Source organism: Chlorocebus sabaeus, chromosome X (genome assembly GCF_047675955.1).
Source record: "Chlorocebus sabaeus isolate Y175 chromosome X, mChlSab1.0.hap1, whole genome shotgun sequence".
NCBI lineage: Eukaryota > Metazoa > Chordata > Mammalia > Primates > Cercopithecidae > Chlorocebus > Chlorocebus sabaeus.
Window position 1 is genome coordinate 50,682,144 of NC_132933.1, and position 14,055 is coordinate 50,696,198.

Here is a 14,055-nt window from a genome sequence, read left to right on the forward strand (position 1 = left end):
AAATGTTGTTATAAAAATAACAATGAGATGATTTTGTCTATGAGAGTAGCAAAACTTAAAAACAGTGATACCAAGTGTTGGCAAGTATATGAAGAAACAGACATTCATGCTCCATGAGATGAGGCTGGCGAGATTCATTTTGAAGGTCAATTAGGCAATATACATAAATATTTGTAAATATTCATGACAAGAATAAAAGCAGCCTGACATTTAAGAGTAGCCTGGTCTGCTACTCTATGAATGTCATGTATCAAGACAAAAGCAAGACTACTCTAATCATGTACTAACACAGAAAATCACTGTCCCAATTATAAAAATGATGAAATACCGCCCCCACCCCCCCCGCCCCACTCTGGCTCATATTAGTGACTGCTGCTTCTTTACCAATCACAAATTTGGTCTTCCTCACCTATAGAGTAAGATTTATTTAAATACAAAATCATAGAATTACTCATGCTTCCCAAATCCTGTAAGTGTTCATCACCAGGCAACGGATTAAATAACATGTGATACAACCATATAAAAGAATATATGCAGCTGCTAAAAAGGCATGTTGCATGAAAACTACACAATGTTGCTTAGAGAAATAAAGGAGACTTAAATAAGTGGAGAGAGATTTTATTCATGGGTCAGATGATTCAATATTGTTAGATGTCATTCCAAAGAAATGAAAGCCTATGTCCATAAAAACACTTGTACACAAATGCTCATAGCTGCTTTACTTATACTGGCCAAACTCTGAACAGCCCAAATGTCCATCAACAGGTGAATGGATAAATAAACTGTGGTAAAGCCATATGGTGGAATACTACTTGGCAATAAAAAGCAATGAAATAGTGAGACACATGATATGGATGAATCTCAAATAATTACACTAAGTGAAATAAGCCAGATCCTCTCCCGACCAAAGAGTGCATGCCGTATGAATCCATTTATACACAATTACAGAAAATGAAAACAATTCTATTTTGTCAGAAAGTGACCCATGGTTGCCTGGGTTAGGAACACAGGGAGAGAGAGGAGGGAGGGATTACAAAGGGGCATTAAGAAGTTTTGGGGGAGGCTGGGCATAGTGGCTCACGCCTGTAATCCTGACACTCAGGGAGACCAAGGTGGGTGGATCACTTGAGACCAGGAGTTCAAGACCAGCCTGGCCAACATAGCGAAACCCTGCCTCTACTAAACACACACACAATTAGCTGGATGTGGTGGCATGCACCTGTAGTCCCAGCTGCTCAGGAGGCTAAGGTATGAGAATCACCTGAACCTGGGAGGCAGAGGTTGGTGGGCCGAGATTGCACCACTGTATTCCAGCCTCGGTGACAGAGCAAGACTCTGTCTCAAAAAAAAAAGTAACTTTGGTGGGTGATGAATATGTTTACAATTTTGATTGTGGTTATGGTTTTATGTGTATATATATTCCAAGACTGATCACACTGTATACTTTCAACATGCAGCTTAATGTATGGTAATTATATTTCCGTCAAGTTATTAGATTAAAAAGCATGTGACAGATCTATATAACACTAAATTGAAAAGACAACTGTTAAGAGGAAAAGGCAAGTCTCAACACTGTATTCCTATTTTTGCAAAAGAATGTGTATATTGTATGAGAATATGCAATAAAGGATTACAACACTATATACCAACGGTTAACAGAGAAAAATATAAAGTGATTCAAAAATATGTTGTAGAGGCATATTTATTGACATGCAAAGATGTTTACAGTGTACAACTGGGGGGAAGCAAGTTACAAACATTTACAGTATGATCTTGTTTTAGTTTCTTAACTGGCAGAAAATCTCAAAACATATAACTCCATATTTTCACACATAGAAACTTTCACATCAGCTAAGACCAGGGATTATAACTCCCACCATGAGTCTTAGAGAACTCAGCCATAGCCTAAATGTCCTGGGAATGCTTTCTGGTCCATACCAACTTCCAAGAATCACTATCTCGTAGGTTGACACAGCAACCTCTTCTAGCTTTCCTGTTTTGTGTTGTTGAGGCTGCAATTCTGGGTCTAAATTTCTCTAATTAAGTTTATCTTGTAGTGTTAGCTGGTACAAATGCAGAAATGCCCAGGCTTGCCTACTAGTAAAAGATAAAGCCCCTTGGCCTTTCATATGACACACAGGAGAATAAATCATAAATGGTAAAAAAGAAAAAAAAATTAAGGTATGATTTTGCAAGGAGGAAAAAAGCAATTACCTTTTAAATTCAGGGTATAAAATGATTTCGGCTCTTTGGGAAAGAAAAAATACAAATGGATAGAAAAAGATACAAAGGACACCTAACAAGTTTCCCTTGCTGATGACTCCAAATCTACATCTTACTCAGTGAACAAAGTTTTGGGCTCCTACTATTTTCGACACTGCCAGATAAAATCCATCTATTCACCTCAGAATTTTCTCCTGACCTCCAGCCAGATGTAGCCAAATGTCTAATAGACACACGAATTTGAAGGAAGTTAAGAATTGTAACACCTGGCATGGACATGATCTATTGCAAAATTAAACCATTAAAACCAGTCTCTGAGCTTTGAAGGCCCCCCACCTCAAAATGCCCTTCAGGGGGACTATAAAGCAGTGTGGTGAGATAGGTTCTGGTGTCAGACAAAACAGCTACGCCACCTGCCTGCTGTGGGAATCTAGGAAAAGGTATTTAATCTCTCTAATTCTCATTGGAGGGTACCCAGAATAATGAGTTCTAATAAAAATACAAGTAACTAGCTCACAAGTTCACTATGAGAAGAGGAAAAAAACTTGTAAAATATGGTGCCAACACAGTGTTTGACATAGAATAGGCACTCACAAAATGTTTCCTGCCTTCTCTTTTGTGAGATAACTTTTATGTAAATAAAACAGCCTAACAATTTAAGAGTTATGAATGTAGTAGCAAAATCAAAATTGAACAAATAATACATTTTGTCTGAGATTCTGAGTCATTTCTGTGTTGTGGAACAAGTATCTGATACAGCTGGAAGAGGAGAAAAATAGTAGTTTATCTTACATTAAATATCCTATAGCAACCCCTGCCTCCTTTATGTAGAGTGCGCACATTCGGCCATGAGTGTGCACGTGCACACACAGAGACACACACACTCACACACATTCTCTCTCTAGGTACTGTTATCTTTGTGTATGTGTATGCGTTACTTCTGTAACTAGATTACAAACTCAAGGATATTTTCTTTTTTGCCATTTTAAGCCACAGGTGTATCTAAGCAGATACTAATGAAAAAGTTAGCTTACTTAAAATGAACTGGTTCGCTATCTTAAGTAAAATGTTAAAAATATGCCAATCTAGACAAGATAAAAATCAAACATTTTCAGCCCAAGGTATAATATTCATTTGATACCCCCAAAATAGTCTAGCTCAAACCTAGAGCCTGTCACAGGTGACTCTGTGTTAAAGATGCAGTGTATAATGTGTACACTGTAATGTACACCCTGCTAGAGTTTAGAGATGGCTCAAAACATTCTATCTCTGGCTCATTTTACATTGTTTCAATAATCCCTTTAACTTCCCTGAAAATGGCCATGAGTGTATTATAACTCAAGTGATCAACAACTACAATTGAGCCTTTTCTGATATGCTCCTTTATGTTAATAAATATGGCCACACCACTAACAAGATTGGCTTTTGCCTCTTTCTGGTTAAAGATGAGTTTTAATGCTGCCAATGCCTTCATATTGATCATGTCTCTGGCTGCAGTTGGATTTTCAGACATATTTAAAAGCAGTTTCAAAACAAGATTTCTGGTTTTGCAATTTCCTGAGGACAGCAAATGGAAAAGCTCTGAAAAGTAATTGGCAACAATGTAGTGATGGACAAAATCAGTAGTCAGTTGTCCTAGTATCTTTAATCCAGATTGCTGTCCGGGTGAGTTCAAAGGAAATGACACGGTTTCTTTACACATATGCTTAACATGTAATTCAATTTTGTGTTGTCTTTCATCCCCAGAAGGAGGATTCAGAGTAATTACAGTCTTTTTTCTCATTTCAGGGGAAGGAAAACTGAGCAAGCTTTCAATAAGTGTCACTACACCCACTTCATTAATAAACTCTTGGGCAAACGGGTGAACATTATGGACACCCATTGCAATCCGTGCTATTTTATGAATAAGAGGATCAGTAGTTGACTTAAGTAAGCTAACAAGTTTTTCAAATTCCTCAGAATCCATATAGCATTCCATTTTGCAAGGACAAGCAAATGGCTTAATCCCATTTACCTCTCTGATCCTGATTTGACGTCTAATCTCATCTATGGTCTGGATGCAGGGGTCAGAATCAAAACGACACTCAGGGATAGGCTGTGAGCATGAGCGAGTGTTCCTAGAAGGGCGGCAAGCTGTTGCCCCAGGCAAAGAACAGGCATTTTCTTCAGCTGAAGCCAGAACAATATATGAAGGAGGGCTTGCCTCAGATGGTGCCTGGGATCTAAATCCTAACACTGCTGGAGTTACAGCAGGGGCGTTGGGCCAGATAGTTACCTCAGACCAGTCCTTGGGCCTATTTTTTTCATTAATTTCATACAGGGGCTGAGGCTTAACTATCCTGCTCACGGGTTTAGGATTAGGGTCAAAACTGGTGTCATCTCCTTCCCAAAACCAGTTCCCAATAACATTCTCTTCCTCCTCCTCCTCAGCCCCTGACCTGGGTTTGCAATCGGCCCCAGCCGCAGGCTCCAACTCCTCAGCACAGACCTGGGCACCGATTTCAGGTTTATCATTCTTAGTGCTGGAACTATTACCCGCCTCTTCTCCATTCCAGAACCAGGAATTGATAGTGGCCTCTTCCCCAGCCCAGAACCAGGCATCAATACCAGCCTCATTTTTACATGTGGAGCTGGTGGACTCATTCCCAGCCTTGGAACTGAAATCTCCCATGGCTTTGCCCAGAGTCTTAGGCTCTGACAGAGCTCTTTCCTTCACCTCAGCAACAACCTTGTTCTTAGACACTGCCTTCATCTCTGCTACTGCATCTGTCTTAGACCCTGTCTTGGCTTTGGCTTTGGCCCTGGTCTTGGCTACAGGCCTAACAACACCAGTAGCCTCCCTCTCTGCTCCAGCTTCAGCTTGTGTAACAGGCTTTTTTTCAGTTTTGGCCTGGGCTCTTGTCCTATTCTTAGTCCCAGTCATGGTTGAAGTCCAGTTATATGGCCCTGTCCAGTCTTGGCCTTGGTTCTCAATGTGTCCTAGGTCAAAGTCTTAACACTCTTTCACTGGGTAATGGAAAAACTTGGTAGCAAGAGTTAGAGTCAACTGTCAGTTCTGCAGTCACAAAGTTCTCTTTCCAAACATACAGCCTCTGTCAATGATATAGAGGGCAGAGGCACGCTCGGGCTGGGGAAGAATGATTGTTCCCAAGTGCAGACCTGCTGAAGGTGATGGTCTTCCAACAATCCAAAGCCACCACAGCCACCAGTGGAGATGGACCTGAGGTTGAAGAAAGAAACTGGCTTTGAGTCTTGTCCAACTGTGCTTCTCTATGCAAACAGCCACACAGAAGGACATAGAGTAGAAATGAATTGTGTAGAAGTGAATTAATAAAAAACTCTGCTACTTCATTTTATACCTTGCACACTGCCACTAATGCTCAACAATGTTCTGCCCAAGCACTGTCGTTCTTTTACTCTGCATCAAACAGGAACAAAGATGGCAGGTAAGCTTGCTGAGAGTGAGAAAGGCTAAAGGAATGCCCAGTCTCTTTGGACCCATGCTAGTAGGTCCACCACTAAAATACATACCACTAGACCTCACAGATGTATTCAGGCAGCACTCACACCAACCTGCATTGATCTAGTGCAATTTTTCCTCCTTCCCTGTTTCCAGTGTTGATATGCCCTATAGTTAACTCATGGGCAGGCCTATGGACAAAAATACAGGTGGGACTGGAATTCTGAGTATTTGGTTGACAGACCTACACTCTAATCTCTAAACCTAATTTCTGCCTTCCCAAATCTAGGGCTTTGGTTATATAACACTTCTGGCCTCCTAGTACTCCTCGTGGCTTCTTTTCCCATTTCCTGCCCCAGTATCTACCTCATCAGCATAATCCTGGCTCACCCCACCCCATCACTTGTACACAAATGTGAGGTCAGAAGTGACCAGAAAGCTGAAAGACAGTGGCTCCAAGATATGATCTGGTCTAACCCACTTGGCAACAGCCTCTCCATAACCCCAATCAACAGGGGTGTTCACACATAAACCTACCTTGAATCCAAATGAACAGTTTTTGTTCTCTTTCTTAATTAACTTCCAAGTGAACAGCTACATACAGATCTCTACAGGAACCTAGAAAGGAACAGACCTAAGGATAGAAAGGAAGGCAAAGGAAAGAAAACAGAAGAGACTAAGATGATCTAATGCCCATAACAAGGGTTATAACATATGCTTTTGAATATTCAAGGCTATGTTAAATGTCTCCCACCTGTCTGCTCCTCCTCAATGATTCCCTAATCACCCCAAGACCTGCAGCCTGATTACACCTCCTGCCAACTTTGAAGTCAGTCATTTTCCCAACAGAAGTTACACCTCCTTTCCTGAAAAAAAAAAAATGAGGTGCAGAAATAGGTAGTGGAACATAGGCAATCGTACTTAGGAGGCAGGCAGGGAAGATAATGGAGACTGTTATTTTAATACCATCTGTGCATGTCCCTCCCCTTCCCCATGCATACCTAGATCCTGCTTTATTCACCACCCATGTCAGCCTGCTCATACAGCAGGGGTCCTCAGGAGATGCTATCCTTCCCACCAAAGAGTTCTCTAGCTAGAGAAGAGTCACACCCTACAAAAAGAAGACGAGCAACTAGCAAAAAAATAACCCCAAGAGACTATGTTAACAATGGTAGAAAAATAGCAGGTTAATGGACAGATTCCCAGAATTCGGATTCTAATACCTCCTTTTTGAGAATCAGAAACTAAGTAAATGAAGTCTCCCAACTCTCATAGCTCCTCAGATATCCACCATCAGAAATGCCATGAATTCTTCTGTGGGACTATTTCTGTACCAAAATGAGACGGTCTGTGAGGAATGGCTGGAGATGGAGTTTTGGTTTCCAGAACCAGAAATTGAAGAAGCAGATTGACTTCAAATGTTCTAAATTGACCCTTCAAAGAGATTTCCCCTCTACTTGGAACCCTTATTCTCACGCATCATTACATTACTTAAAGTGGATCAGCATGTTGAGAAAACAGATCCTGAACAAGAAAGGTGGAAAAATACTACCCTGTTATTTACATGGACTACTGTTATGAAATTCGACCAAGTCCACACCCTGTCTATTTGTTTGCACAAAACTGCGTGTGGGGATCTAAATATGTAAGGCAATAAAACAGTGTGGTATTAAAAGGCGGATAAACATTTCATTTTAGTGTCTTCATAATCCACCCACTCAAAGTTCCAGTTTTGGAGAACCCACCAGACCTACCCCCCAGACAGGAGACTTTGACAACCACCTGGAGCCTGTGGGAATGGACAGCACCCAGGAAAAGGGTCCCACAGGCCCCTTTCCGGAATCAGGGCCCGGAGTAGTGAATGCGGCCCACCTCTCGCGGGCTGGGCACAGAGCTGGGACGCCGGCCCCAACCAACCTTCCCAGGCGCCCCCTACAATGGCTCCCGCTCCGCCATTTTCCCGAAGGAGCCTCCCCCACAGCCCCTTCCGGGCATAGACCGTCGAGGGCGGAGCGCCGGCGCCTGCAAAGCTGGTTGGGAAGCTGTCAGAGCGGTTCTCCTCCAGACGAGCTGACGGTGCCTCTCAAGCCAGCCTCTCAGCCCTTGGCCTGGCCTGGCCCGGCCCTCACCGGTCACCGCCTCCCATCGCCAGGGGTCTCGGGCACTGCGCACCTCTCTCCGGCGCCCGGCTCCGACCGGATCGTCTCCTCCTTGCCAGGCTGTCAGGGTCGGCGGGGCAGGCTGCCAGCCGGTCCACCCTGGCGGACCACCCCAACCTCACGCACCCCCACTTGCCTTCAGCGGCCCAGGGCCCAGGTCGTCGACCTCCCTCTCTTCTCCTCAGCTCTCCTCTGGCGGCTCCTCACTTGGATTCTCACCGCTTTCCCCGCGATCCGTATGGAAAAGACGAGTCCCGCCCCCTACGCCTCTGCACCAAACTGGGCAGGGGCTGCGCAGGATGCGGCAGGAACCACTCGCCGCGAGGGTGTCGGGAAGGGGAGCGGAGGGATACTGCGCGAAAGTGCTCGACGCCCCCTCCCAGGCCCACCTTAGTTCCGACCCCGAGGTGGGCGGGGCCACGACGAGCCCCAGCCTGGCCCTGCGGGTTGGCACCAGGGTGCCTCAGGAGGCCCCCGGGGACCCTAACGTGGCGACCACCACCACATTTCTGACGTTGCTATAATATATGGGACCGGCGGACAGCTGGGCGCCCGGGCAGGGGACCGGATCAGGAGGTTGGGAAGAGCTGCGCTGGAGGGATCAGCGGATGGATACCAAACCTTCCCTTAGTGTGTCTGCACCCCTGCCCCAACTCCCCTGCTGGGTGTCTGCCCCCTCCCTCTCCCCAGCCCTCTCACCCTCCTTCCTGGATGTTAATGGGACAGGGGGTGTCAGCACTGCAGTCTGGGAGGGGAGAGGCAATTTCAGGCCAGAAAGGCCTGGGCCTCTAGGGTGGTCCTCTTGTGCATTTATTTCCCAGCTTCGTGGAGCCACTCAGGGGAGGAAGGTACACCCGCTCTTAAGTGAATTCTGGGGCAGGGGGCTCCCATCAAGGCCTCACCACTGCCCCTCTTCTAAAAGAAGGTAGACCTAGACCTCTGACCCTAGGAAACCAACCACTGGTCTGTACAGACTCATTTCTTTCTGCCACACCGGTTTTTCTCATTTCAAATGGTGGCTCACGTTGGCATTGCGCCGTCCCCACAGTTGCCCCCCAAAGAGGGCCTTTCCCTGTCAGGACCCGCAGGAGGTCATAACAGCCCTTTCTCTTTGATGGCACCACCTAGGGATGGTCTTGGCGCCTCTCCACTGTTCTGTCAGGAGAGGGGACCTCTATTCGCACACTTCCTCAAGGCAGATCCCAGATCCCAGCTGCGCTCCTCAACTCCTCCTTTTGGCCCAGCCCTGCATCCTGCCTAATGCATGTATGTGCCTTTTTCTTCTGAACATATACCTTTTTTTACTCTCCCAAGTGGTGGGGAGTTTGTTAGACTGGAAGTTGCCTGAATGAAAGTACCCTTTTGGTATTGTTCACCACTGTATTCTCAGCACATTGTAGACGGTATAGTCAGTCAAGGGTTGAAGGAGGTGAGGGGCTACTGAGTCATGATAATTCCATGGTACCTTCTGTGGGTTGCAGATCAATGCTAATTTGTAAGTGTGTCTTTATCTTTGTTACCTGTAACCCCAGGGCTTAGCCCAGAGTATGCCACCCACGGCTGCTCTTGTATGGTTTTTCAGTGTTGGAAGGGAGCAAGAGAGGAAGACAGATTGTGAAGCAACTCCTGAAGCACACACATATTAGAAATAATACCAACACCTACATTTCAAAATATAGAGCACAAAGAGGCAGAAAAATATGATCATTTTTCCTGGTCATTTGTATTCCCTTTGTGGATGCCTCAATCTGACACACCAATATATGTGACTTAGGAGATATTAGTCATACTAAGAGAAACCGGAGTTTCAATTGCATGTCACACTACTTTTTGATGAATCACTTTACGTTATGATTCTTAACATTTGTGTGTTCTTATTAGCTTTGTCCTTTAAGCTTAATAGCATTAAAACTTTAACACATTATCTTAAATATGAAGGACATAGGCCTGCAGATTCTGATGTGAATTTTCTTTCTCCAGTATAATGCTTTAAGTAAATATATGCAAGAATATTAAAATGCATAATTTCTTTTAATAGCAATTAATTGTAAATAATGTAAATGAAACCACCTTTACAAAAAATTATAACAATGAGAAAATTAGGGCAGTGAAGGAGATCTGATCTGGCTAACACCTGTCTTGCCTTTGGCCTTCAAGTTGCCCTTAATTATTCCCGGGCGTATAAGCTAACTTTGGGAGACATTTACTTTACAGTTTAAATGATAATAGCCATTCCCCAAAAAGTAACCAACTGTCTTTGTAAAGCTAATAAGAAACCACCAGGCTAGGAGGATGGAGCAGCCTGAGTCCTGCTAAGGTGTAGACATAAAGGATTGACAGCCATTATTCCGAGGTTACAAGATACGCAACTTCCCCAATTATTTCTGCAGATAACATCACTATTGTAGAACCTAAGATTGGCCTTTTGAGGTATCTTTTCAGATTTCTTGCATGTCTGGCTCCACCTTGACCCACCAACTGCTCCTGAGGCCCCATCCAGAAGTGACTCAGCACATAGGGGGACCATTTCCCACACCCCTATGATTGCACCCCCAACCAATCAGCACCAACCACCCATTGCCTAACCACTCCCATGCCCCCAAACTACTTTTGGAAAACCGTAGCCCCCAAATTCTTCAGGAGATTGAGTTAAGACAGGACTCCATCTCCCATTTGGTGTGGCCAGCACCGCATCAATTAAACTCTTTCTTTATCGCAATGCCATGGTCTCCTTGAATTAATTTTGTTTGTGCAGCTGGCAGGAAGAACCCATCGCGCGGTTACATAAATGACCATCAATAGTGAAAGCATTAAACTAAGTATGATAAATTTATTTTATAAAGTACTATTCTACCCTACTATGATATCAAAAAGAAATGGCTCTATATGTACCAAAATGGAAATAACTCAAAATACAAAGTGAAAATGCAAGTTGTACAATAATACATATGGTTTATGGAAAGTGTGCATTATAAGTATATATCTATTGTGAAAGAAAAATAAATCTCAGGATCCTAAAATCGCTGAGTCAAAGGGAAAAGTCAAGCTGGGAACTGCTTAGGGCAAATCTGCCTCCCATTCTATTCCTAAAAAATATAGTTACTAAGATAAAAAAAAAAAAAGCTACATACATCCCTCACCATTTATCCACAAGGAAATTCCTTGTGGACAAAGGACAGACAGACAGCTCAAAGTCACCCCTCTGCTCACTGATATAAATGCATATCTGATTGCCTCCTTTGGAGAGGCTAATCAGAAACTCAAAAGAATGCAACCATTTGTCTCTTATCTACCTTTGACCTGGAAGCCCCCTCCCCTCTTGGAGGTGTCCTGCCTTTCTGGACAGAACCAATGTGCATCTTACATGTATTAATTGATGTCTCATTGCCCGGACCACAATGGGCACATGTTGTCAAGACCTCCTGAGGCTGTGTCACAGAAGCATCCCTAACCTTGACAAAATAAACTTCCTCAACTGACTGAGACCTGTCTCAGATATTTGGGGTACATATTTTGGTAACCGCAAAGGGATTCTGAGTGGAGGTGCCCCTGACCTTGAGGAATCTCCTATGGGTGTTTGGTACCAGCTTGAGCTACCTTTATGGCTCAAACCAATAGGACAACTTGCAGAGGCCTGGAAGCCCCCCCCCCCCCGAGAATCCCTGATCTCCCAAAATTTGATCGAGAACTAAAGTTTAGTTTGCTGTACAACTCCTTTATTTTTTTGGAGTTTTACTTGCTTCCAACAAGGAAGGCAGGGTCTGCAAAATATCTCAAGTACTGATCTTAGGTTTTTCAACAGTTATGTTATTCCCAGGAGCAATTTGGGGAGGTTCAGACTCGCAGCTGGAGGCTGTATGGCCCCTAAACCATAATTTTTAATCTTGTAGCTAATTTGTTAGGCCTAGGAAGGCAGACTGGTCCCCAGGCAAGAAGGTATCCCACACCCCGCCCCCGACTGGGAAAGGGCTATTATCAATTTTGTTTCAGAGTTAAACTATAAACTAAATTCCTTCCCAAGGTTAGTTTGGCCTAAACCCAGGAATGAACAAGGACAGCTTAAAGTTTAGAAGCAAGATGGAGTTGCTTAGGTCTGATCTCTTTCACTGTCATAATTTCATCAGCTATAATTTTTGCAAAGGTGGTTTCATTAGCACACTGAGATGAACAAGAATGATGACGGCAATAGCAAGCATGCCTTCATTTATTCCTTCTCCAATGCCCTTTCTTTCTATAAATTTCTGACCTATATTATTTTACCTTTTCCCTGAAGAACTTCTTTTTAACATCTCCTGCAGGGCACGTCTGCTGGTGATGAATATCCTCAGTTCCTGTTTGTCTGAGAAATTATTTCTCCTTCATGTTTAAGGATAATTTTACTGATCACAGAGGTCTAAGTTGGTAGTATTTCTTTCAATATTTTAAATATTACAGCCCACTCTCTTCTTTACTTGCATGATTTCTGCACTATAATTCTTATCCTTGTTCCTCTATAGGTAAGGGATTTCGGGGTTTTTTTTTTGTTTTTTTGTTTTTTCAGTATTTTCTCTTTGTCTTTCTTCAGTTTGGATATGATATGCCTATGTTACAGGTAGTTAGACAGGCATGATTGGGGCAGAAGAGGGCTCTACCCTCACCCCACTAGGACTGTCAGAAGATGATTTAGCAATTACCGCATTGCCTCTCTAAAATGGAAAAATTGGCAGTTGGTGCTATGGAGAGGCCATTTCCTAATGGCCCACACCTATTGCACTAAAGTGTTAATTGAATGCAGGCTCCAGGGTGAAACAACTTCCCAGGCATATGCATTAAGAGACAAAATAGCAGAGTATGACCTTCTGGGAGCACTCCACTGGAAAAGGAAAGAAAGCCTCAGATGGGCATGTATACAACTTTCTAAATACACTGTGCATGCTCACTTCCTAAGGGTAAGGAGGGCACCTCACATTCGGGCAGCCCACACCAATGGAAGTATCACGGGAAAGGGGCCAGCCTATAAAGTCCTAGGATTAAGATTAAACAGTGCACTTGTCCTTCAAGTCGCCCGCTTGGGTCTCTTTCAAGCATGCTTTCCTTTCCTTTTTTTTTTTTTTTTTTTTTTTTTTTTTTTTTTTTTTTGAGACGGAGTCTTGCTCTGTCGCCCAGGCTGGAGTGCAGTGGCCAGATCTCGGCTCACTGCAAGCTCCGCCTCCCGGGTTCACGCCATTCTCCTGCCTCAGCCTCCCGAGTAGCTGGGACTACAGGCACCCACCACCTCGCCCGGCTAGTTTTTTTGTAATATTTAGTAGAGACGGGGTTTCACCGTGTTAGCCAGGATAGTCTCGATCTCCTGACCTCGTGATCCACCCGTCTCCGCCTCCCAAAGTGCTGGGATTACAGGCTTGAGCCACCGCGCCCGGCCGCTTTCCTTTCTTTACTGTTCTAAAGTCTTTTAAAATAAACTTCCACTCTTGCTCGGAAACTTGCCTTGGTCTCTTTTTCTGCCTTATGCCCCTCAGTCAAATTCTTTCTTCTGAAGAGGCAAGAATTGAGGCTGCTGCAGACCCATACAGATTCACCAGTGGTAACTCAGACACTTGTCACCCTTAACATATTAGGTACCATGAGACTCGGTTATTTGCCACCGGTAATATATTGGCCATGTGACTCAGATGTTAAGAGATATCTATGCCTTGCCTTCTTTGGTTGGAGGCATCTGACCCCTGTGTGTAGTCCCTTGTCCCTTCCCTTCCCTTCTTTCTTCCCTTCTTTCTTTCCATGTGACTCAGATGTTAAGAGATATCTATGCCTTGCCTTCTTTGGTTGGAGGCATCCAACCCCCGTGTGCAGTTTTTTTCTTCCCTTCCCTTCCCTCCCCTCCCCTCCCCTCCCCTTCCCTTCCTTCCTTCCTTTTCTTTCCTTCCTTCCTTCCTTCCTTCCTTCCTTCCTTCCTTCCTTCCTTCCTTCCTTCCTTTCTCCTTCCTTCTCTTTCTTTTTCTTGTGATCAGTTCTGCTATTAATGCATTCTTCAGTATGCAGCTCCAAATTTTCTAGATCCTGTAGGCATGCTTCATTGTTTTGTATTGTTTTTCTTCTGTCACTTGTGACTATGTATTTTGAAATAGACTGTCTTCAGGCTCACTAATTCTTGTGATCAATTCTGCTATTAAAGCGTTCTTCAGTATGCAGCTCCAAAATTTCTGCCTGATTCTTTTAAATTATTTTAATGTCTTT

The 14,055-nt window shown here is 43.8% G+C and overlaps 1 protein-coding gene across 12 annotated transcripts in view; it reads right to left on the reverse strand.

Moving 5' to 3' along the window:
- Positions 1–1,684: 1,684 nt before the first annotated feature.
- GPRASP3 (G protein-coupled receptor associated sorting protein family member 3) overlaps positions 1,685–14,055 on the reverse strand; it is a 39,109-nt gene continuing 26,738 nt past the window's right edge. For 4 of the 12 annotated variants that reach the window (XM_073013509.1, XM_037988743.2, XM_037988742.2 and 1 more), the window contains 3 exons: positions 6,438–6,549; positions 6,221–6,317; positions 1,685–5,443 (listed from right to left, as the gene is read on the reverse strand). In XM_073013509.1, the coding sequence (XP_072869610.1) occupies positions 3,503–5,146 (1,644 nt within the window). In that variant the 5' untranslated portion in view covers positions 5,147–5,443; positions 6,221–6,317; positions 6,438–6,549 and the 3' untranslated portion in view covers positions 1,685–3,502. Of the gene's footprint in view, positions 5,444–6,220; positions 6,318–6,437; positions 6,550–6,684; positions 6,795–6,906; positions 8,997–14,055 lie in introns of those variants that run through there. The other 8 variants (XM_073013507.1, XM_073013506.1, XM_073013508.1 and 5 more) reach the window with 6 other exon arrangements.